Here is a 9,135-nt window from a genome sequence, read left to right as displayed (position 1 = left end):
TTTTTTTGTTTTTTTTTACATAATCGAACGATCTAAAATATTTTGCGGCTGTTTAGATAAAAAAAATAAATAGTAATTATTTAAATCGCTATTATTATAATTATTATTTGATAGTTTGTACAGAAGCAGACAACTTTCAACAATTTTTAATTATTACTTTGACAAAAATACACATTGACTTTAATGTTTAATGAAGAAAATAGTTATATTTTTCTTTTAACAGTCTTTATATGTATTACTATATACATCTATAAGTTAAAAGTTAAAATATATTTTATCTTCAGAAATCTTGAATATAGTACTTTGGATTAAAAATGATACTTAGAATATGCATTTTTTGTTTGTTTGCGATTCTCTATTGGTGATGTGTATTAGTTTTGTACTTGACAGAAGCTGGCATCCACTTTTCATGTGGTACCACTACCTGTGGATCTCCATTACCACAAGGAAATTATGATGTTCAGTTAACCAACAGATGAATGAACCTGAACTCTTATATTACGAAATATCACTGGCTGTGAAATTTACACGAGAGCGTGTAAACGAAATACATACTTGCGAGATCTTTAAAATGAAAATTAATTTACTAGATGGACGCTGAAGATTTTATGTTTCATGAAAATCCATTGACTGGGGACTGTTTGAAGTTGTTAACTTGGAAGAGGATAGCTAAGCAATATCCTTTTTTAATTCAGAAATCGCTTTGGAATGAATCTATATGCCCCTACCAAGCAAAATTCGTTCAATTAATATCTTTACCTATTTTTTTTATATTTTACTGTCGCATTTTCATGATAGATAATGGTACAAATATTTTAAATTTAAAAACAAATTGTGCGGTTGTGAAAAATCATTTTTTAAAATATTAATTTGGAGTTACGTATCTGATCTAATTTTATTAATTAACTTCATTGAAGAGTCATTGGATATACATATATTTTTTCCTCTACTGATACAACTTACGTCCGAGAGCCTTATTTAAACAAAAAAAAAGTAAAAACAAATAATCACCAGATACCTAAATATTAATCTGTATGACGCTTTACTAACAATCGTTATTAAATACTGATACAAATTCTGTAAATAGTAATTATTTTTGTGATTAATTTGTTGTAATCTAGCTAATTTGGCGTTTATTCCGTTATTTTTCATCTAAAATTATCTTAGTAACGTAATCTGTAAATAGTTTCTTGTAATGTACATACAACCCTCTGACACTCGACTGAAGTATACGTTCCCCTTTTCTCCGTTTATAAGATTCGTGAATGAATAAAGAGAAAATACGAGAAGCATTTCGAATTTTGTGGAAATTTCTTTCGAGATTTATAAATAGCCAAGGCCGACAGGGGATTTGGTCTCGAGTAATTTTTTGCTTGTGAATCATGTCAGCGGTGCGCTGGAGAGCATGTATTAACGCTGTTTTGTGAAGCATTTGAGCTGTATTTTTGCGTATTTGGATGTAAATACGTGTGTAACCGTTGAGTTTACGGTGTTAATTGATATCTGCTTAATTGCTGATGATTGATTTAGCAGTTGTAACTACGCTTCCTGTACATAGCTGTAAATAAATCTCTTTTTTTTTTCTCTCAAGAACTGTGTCGTCATTTAAAGAAAGTTTGAAGTTGTATCACGAACTCTTAACAATACATTATATGATTAGTAACGAAGTTTTCTCTTTATGTAGCTGTGCACTCAAGCCTTGACAGACGAGGACCATCTTTCATTCTTGAACCAGATCCCCGTGTTGAATTCATGAACTCAACCGGAGCAACGGTGGCGTGCTCCAGCCAAGGCATCCCCTCCCCACATATCAAATGGATCAAAAAAGATGGTACTTCAGTGACAGATATCACAGGACTCAGACACGTCCGTCCCGACGGTACATTAGTCTTCCCTCCTTTTCGAGCTGAGGAATATCGACAGGATGTCCACTCAGCTGTGTACCGGTGCGTGGCTAGCAATGTAGTTGGTGCCATTGTCAGCAGGGATGTCGTCATAAGAGCAGGTAAGATCAAGTTTCGCAATAAATAAATAAATAAATAAATAAAATCGCTTTATAAACTAGGGAATGTGTGGCAAAGTGAACTACTTAAGATAATTTTCTTTTTTAGAATGAACAAGTTGAAAATTTATTCTGAAAATTACGGTGTATAAAGAAAGTACAATATATTTTATAGTAATGCATTGAATTAACTTGCATTGAAATATTATTATTTTTATTTTGGACAATAAGTGTGTATGTTTTTGTCGTACAAAATGTCACTTTTTTTTTGAGAGAGGGAGAAAAAGTGGAAAATAAAATGTTTTTCTAATTAATTAATTAATGTTCGATAATTAAGTATGTTTTTGATCAAAAAATGAGTAGAAAAAACAATAAATAAGTAAATGAAAAGGAAATGAAAAGAAAAATAAATAAATAAATGAATTAAATTGTAAAAAATGAATAAATGAGTGAATTTGTTAATGAGTAAATAAATCAATTAATTATTAAATAAAGGAATGCAAAAAAATAACAAAAATAAAATAATGCTTAAGTTAATTGATAACAGATTGAATTAGTAAATGAGTTGAACTGTTTCACTTTGCCCCGTATTTACTTGACTAACTATAGAAAGCATGTAAAATACAAATAAGTTTAATGTTAAAAAAAAAAAAAAAAAAAAAAAAAAAAAAAAAAAACACTTCACTGAAAATTAGTAGACCACAGAAAATGTTTAAAATGTAAGACAAAATATTACAACATGAGTATCAATTTTCAAAACCTGCTTGTATTTTCATGTTTTTTGGTTTGCAGAGGTATTTTGTGCTTGACTGGAATATACTACATGTGTTACTAAATAGTTAAATATTACTAAATAGGTGGAGCTAAAAGCAAAGTAAATATTTCATCTTGCCCTATACGTACCCCTACATAAAAAAAAAAGAAAAAGGATTTTTTCCCCCTACTTTCTTTGCTTGTGATAAATATCTAGTTTTCCTGTTTTTTTTTTAAACTTATTCCTACTTTAATGAAATATACTAACTCATTTTTTTAATTATGATATGTGTAATTTAATAGTGTTGAAAAAGCTGAAAAGTTTGCGTTAATAATTAAACTACGCATTTTTTATAAAATAAATTGTACGCCTGTAAGACGTTTCTTTTACTGAAATTAAAACGCTGGGTTTAATATACATCCTAGACTATATTTATGATTAATAGAATTCTTAATGATGGTGTGATGACTTTATTCTATTAAATCACTGGATGAATATTCGTATAAGTGGTTTCATTATTTGCTCTTCTTTATTAAACAGACTTTGACGTTCAGTCCAGCCGTTTTACCGAATTATGTCCTTTATTCGTGTTTTAGAGAATGCATGCGTTTTTTGAGCATTTTTCTCTAAATTCTCTAGATTAGTATCTAAATTTGTCTTTGGGCACTAATATAAAATATTTTCCCATTTTTTCGGTTTCAGTCAATTTACTTTGGAGGTAGCAGAGTTTGTGAGAAATCAAACCACTAATAACTTACTTTTAATGTTACTTGTGAAAGTTTACAGTTCAGTTCATCTTTAAATAATCGTAGCGTTATTTTAATGCGTTTTCCTAAAACTACATTTTACAAAAGTAAAGGGCGCTTTTTTTAGAGGTATAGAACTTGAAGTCGGGAACACTGTTTGATCTGTGGGCCATTTTGATGGTTGTCACTTGTTTTGTGTTTAGTTTGGTTTGCATTTCATCATGAATAGACAACAGGACAGTGCAACACGCCACTCAGTGCGTGTCATAATTGATTTATTGAAAGAAACTTACGGTAAACGAATAATTTCGCTTAATGGACTCGCTAATTTGCCTCGAAATCATGCGATTTAACTACGCTGGACTATTTTTTGTGGGGCTGTGTGAAGTCTCCGATCTACACCGATAAGCCACAGACGATTGACGCCTTGGACAAGAACATTCGCCACATATCACTAACATACGGCCCCCAATGCTGCAAAAAGTGACAGAAAATTGAACTTCCCGATGAGACATTCTCCAAACTAGCCGAAGTGGACATATACCAGAAAGCACATTTAAAAAAATGGCAAAGAATCATCTTTCGCATAAAGCCAAATTCTTGGCAATTTGTATCATTTAACGGTGTTTTATTTGAACCAAAAAAAAGCACCCTTTAGAAGTCAATTTTTTGACCCTGGATTCTTGCACTTTTCCCAACTGCAGAATCCCTCACTGGATTGAAATATTTTTTTTTTTTACAAATTTACTTTGTATCTGTATGTACTGCTTTAAAAGTACATACTTTATCGTTTTTTCAATCACATGTTCTCGTTGGTTCCAAGTATGAAAAAAAATCGATTATAAATTCCGTCTATTTTTTTCATCATAACTTATTTTATAAGCAATAACCGAAATGCCAGTTATCCCATCTAAAGACTGCAGTTGCATCCTTGTTATGGACTCATCATTCTGGAAGAGGTAAACCAACTCTTGTTTGTCCCTAGCCTAGACTGATTGGTCCATAAAAAAGACGTTACTGCAGTATCTGGATGGGATAACCGGGCTGTTGGTATATTGCTTGTAATTCTGCCTTAGCTCTGGGATAGAGGTTCTTATTTACTATTTAATAACATATTTTGTTATTGTAATGCATATTGTATTAAAACCGCATCTTGTGTCAATGTTCCAAAATTATAATCCAAAACATTGATCATAATTTTTCTTGCTTTCAAACTAAATGATTTGTATTAAGCCATTGTTCATTGCGTATTTTTTTTCTTTTTTTTTAAATCAGAAATCACTAAACTCCATTATAAATATTCATATCTTTTACCATTACTTCTTAGAAAATGTATTCGCAGAGAGCATAAATACTATCGTATAATTAAAGGTTTACTTTGAATTCACATGCCATTTCAGTTTTTTCCCAAAATAATGATATATCACCTTACCTAGAAAGCAGCTAGCTACTTAAAGATAATGATTTTCCTATGCAACTAATTTATGCAGTAGAAAGATATTTCAAAAAAGGTAGTATGCACACTTATATCTTCAGCGAAAAGCGATGGGTAAAAGTATCCGAAAAGAGAAAAGCAATTTAATTTGCTTAGAAAAATGGGGACGCACAAAATTTAAAATATTAATGATGTCTCAAATTATACTAAAAAGGATTGTTATCGCTGTTTATGACATGAGACGAGGCAGCGAAGGTTGGCATTAATTTTAATTATATTTTCGGCCGGAGTCAGATGTCAGCCATTCATCAACTATAAAATATGTAATTACGCCGGGAAACTGTGAAAAGATTTCCGGACTATTATGTGATAAATTAAAATATTGCATTTCTATTTTAGTGTATGTTGATAAAGATAAATATTTAACATTTTCAGAAAATGGATTTAAAAAAACATTAAAGCGTATTACACGATATGACGTTGTCTCATCAATATGTAAAATATAAAGACATACTATTATGTATTGTACTGAATATCTCACACTAAAATTCTTTTTAAACTATACTCTCTCTCCCTCACACTCACACACACATGCAACACCTACATTTAGACATGGTTTTTTATACTTTATTACAACAAAATATTTATAATATTTTGTTTTGTATAATAGCATCTATATTCGAGCAGTAACTCAAAATAATATTAAGTACTAATGCACTTCAGTTTCAACAAAAAAATAACCATACTGGTGATTCAAGTAGAATAATGTGATTTCAAATGTGTATATTTCTGAGTGTAAAAATGGTAAGAAAACCTAAATTCTTTACGTACTTTAAAACCAGTCTAAAAATGTTCTATGTGCAGTGTGCACTTCTTCTGATGCCTGAATGTTATTACATTATACTCAATTACCTGCCGTTGTAGCATACGCGCATTCACAGACACAGTTCACAATTGCTGTAGTGATCCTTTTTTTTCAGTTCGTTAAGTTTAGCAGATAGACGGAGGTGGGGCAGTGTAAACAAAGTGTCCTGTACATATGCGTGCGTAAAAATCACATGATGTTAGATCTAGTGAACTAGTCGGGCAAATGTCAAAGTATCAAATCCCCCCCTTTGATCGTCATTTTGACAAATTGAGTAATAAATAACAAGTGTGACACAACCTCCAACACACATATATCACGTGGTATCCAATTAAAAATTTTCGTCAAGCTCCATCAGAGAGATGTAGGTATAAATATCCCAAATCGGTAGTCTTAAGAAATCCCTCCATTTTTATTTGTTTGAACCACCATGTATAACACTTTATAACTACGTTTCACCTTTCATATATGTATGTTTTGTAATTTAAATATACACTGGTGTAAGAAATTAAGAGAATTTTCATATTTGGTCAATTATCTCCAGAACTACTAGACCAATTTTAATGAAATTTTATATGTGCGTACATTGAAACAATACAAAACAGTTAACCCCTCAATATAGCGATTTTAAGCAAAAAAATGTAGTTTTTCCTCTTTAAAACCAAAATCCTAGATACTTCGTTCTGGTCTCATTTTATAGGAAATTTTATTCTCGTGATGAGATGGTTATCCATTGTTCTTAAACAAAAGTTACAGAATGGTTTTTGGCATTATTCAGGTCAAGTCATAGAATATATCATCAATAAGGAATTTTCATGCAAAGACCTAAAAGCATTACAATATTCAATTACATTTATTTACTCTTTGTTAATTTTAATGTATCCATTAAAAAGGCTTCATTTGAAGGTATTTTAAAAATTAAATGGAACGAATTGCTGATATAAAATAAAGGAACTAAGCTGTTTAGAAGAGAAAGCAAAGAGCTTAAACTACAGAAAAGAAAAAAAAAATCAAATGCATTTTGTTACTAACTTTATTAAATGACATACACTGAAGAGACATACATCATTATGTAACTACTTTTCATTGACAAGTTAAAGTGGTAATGGCTTCGATATGATAGATTTTGATGAATGTGGAAAAATGTGCCTGCATTTAGACATAACTTGTAATAGAAACTAATGTTAGTTAGAAATTAGTTTTACATCTCTTTCAGCTGTGAGATTGACAACCCTTAAACTGTAAACTATTTTATTAGTTTTAATATAATATTGGTTTCTACACTATTCATCAAAATCAGTATATAAAAACTTTATCGATTTCGAATCTCCTTAAAAAGATTGAATCTCTTAAATAGTTTGAGGAGAAATGAAAAAATCTACTTTGTCCAATAAAGTAAGCTTCTTTCAGATTGAGCTGTTCTTTTGTATCTCTATCATCACAATCATCTTTATTATCTCCTACTCCGGATTTTAATTTTGCAACCTCCCTTGTTTTGATCTTTCCTTTTTTTTTTTTTTTTTTTAAGTATCATCAAAAAAGGGAAATGCAACCTTCTCTGAGTTCAGGACCACAGTTGGCTAATTATTTTATGTAGTTCTGTGCCTACATCATCGTCATAAATACTCTATTATTGAACCAAGGATTTCACTAACTGTAGATCTTGGTCGGGGGCCAAAACTGGATCGCAGACAATAAACCATACTTTTCAGTAAATATCAATGATAAACAACCAAATATTTTCAAAACCTTTTATCTCTAAATCGATTAAGGAAAGCTGACCCATGAAAAGAAATACTTTTAAAGAGTATACAGGGTTTGTCCGGAAAGTAATGAGCCTTATTTTATTGTGACGCGACCGTACACCGCCGAGCGGCTCGACCGCTTGGAAGTGGTGTGGGGAACCCTAAGCTTTCCCGCGAGTCATGCCTCAGTCGCCTCCGAGCTCTGAAACGGTGAGGACGTCATTTTAAGGAGACCCCTGTTTCGCGCCCTTGTAATACTAAAAATGGAAAAAACGATTGAACAACGCTACGCGATAAAATTTTGTGTCAAAGTGAACAAAACTGCCAAGGAAACCTTCGATATGCTTCAGGAGGGTTATGGGGAGGCTTGCATGTCCTATTCGCAGGCAAAAAAGTGGCACAAAGCTTTCAAAGAGAGTCGTGAGGATGTCACCGACGAGGCCCGGTCTGGACGCCCTTCAACCTCGAAAACGGACAACAATGTGAGTTGTGTGCGCGAGTTGTTGAACTCAGACCGCCGAATGAGTGTTCGTTTGTTGTCAGACTCGTTGAACTTGCCGAAAATAATTGTCCACGAGAGTGTGTCGGAAGAATTGGGCATGCGAAAGATTTGCGCAAAACTTGTGCCCAAAGTTTTGACCGATGCTCAAAAAACGCATCGCTTGGAAGTCTCCAAGGAGATGAAAAAAATGTGTAGGGACAACCCTAATTTTTTGGACAACGTCATCACTGGAGATGAGTCATGGATATTCGAGTACGACCCAGAAACGAAAAGACAGAGTGCGGAATGGCACACCACGGCGTCGCCTCGCCAGAAAAAAGCTCGAGCAAGTCACGCGTGAAATCAATGCTCATTGTCTTCTTCGATGTTAAAGGAGTAGTGCATCACGAGTTTGTCCCACCTGGCAAGACTGTTACGGGTCAGATCTACAAAGAAGTGCTTCAACGGCTGAATAACCGCGTCACCCGCGTCCGAAAGGAGATCAAAAATTGTTGGAAACTCCATCATGACAATGCACCGTCTCACACCAGCTTTGTTGTGACCTCCTACTTGACCAAAATTCGCGTCGACGCGCTTCCCCAGCTACCCTACAGTCCCGACTTGGCCCCGCCCGACTTTTTTTTTGTTTCCCAAACTGAAACGAGAGCTGAAGGGGAAACATTGAGACACCGTGGAAACCATCCAGTCTACTACGACGTCACTTCTAAAGAGCTTATCGGTCGAGGACTTCCAGGGAGCCTTCAATTCATGGAAATCGCGCTGGCAAAAGTGTATCGACGCAGAAGGGTCGTACTTTGAAGATTTTTAAGTATTTGTAAGAATCTGATCATTAAAAGTATTTTTTAAAAAATTAGGCTCATTACTTTCCGGACAAACCCTGTATGAGGCAGTGAGAAGCAGAGGGATGTAATTGACAGAATTAAAATTTTAGAGATAATCATTACAAATAATAGGGGAACCTCTTCTCTGCTTAGGGGCAAGAGATGGTACTAGTAGCTCTGGTAGGGTATGTTATATAGCATTATTTAGAATGAAAGTTCAATGAAAGTCAACCCAGGATCTGAACTCTAAACGCGTTTCATAAGG

General features: G+C 33.2%; 1 protein-coding gene across 1 annotated transcript; it reads left to right on the top strand.

The window, feature by feature from the left end:
* Positions 1–7,810: 7,810 nt before the first annotated feature.
* Positions 7,811–8,389, top strand: LOC129222913 (protein GVQW3-like). The gene has a single exon (XM_054857475.1). The coding sequence runs from the start codon at positions 7,811–7,813 to the stop codon at positions 8,387–8,389; it is 579 nt and encodes a 192-aa protein (XP_054713450.1).
* Positions 8,390–9,135: the final 746 nt, after the last annotated feature.

Source organism: Uloborus diversus, chromosome 5, assembly GCF_026930045.1.
Source record: "Uloborus diversus isolate 005 chromosome 5, Udiv.v.3.1, whole genome shotgun sequence".
NCBI classification, from domain to species: Eukaryota; Metazoa; Arthropoda; class Arachnida; order Araneae; family Uloboridae; genus Uloborus; species Uloborus diversus.
The sequence above is the reverse complement of the archived record's forward strand: the minus strand, read 5'-3'. Positions and strand labels throughout refer to the sequence as shown.

Coding starts and splice junctions, on each gene's coding strand:
- LOC129222913 (XM_054857475.1), top strand. CDS start 7,811: ATGGAAAAAACGATTGAACAACGCTACGCGATAAAATTTTGTGTCAAA.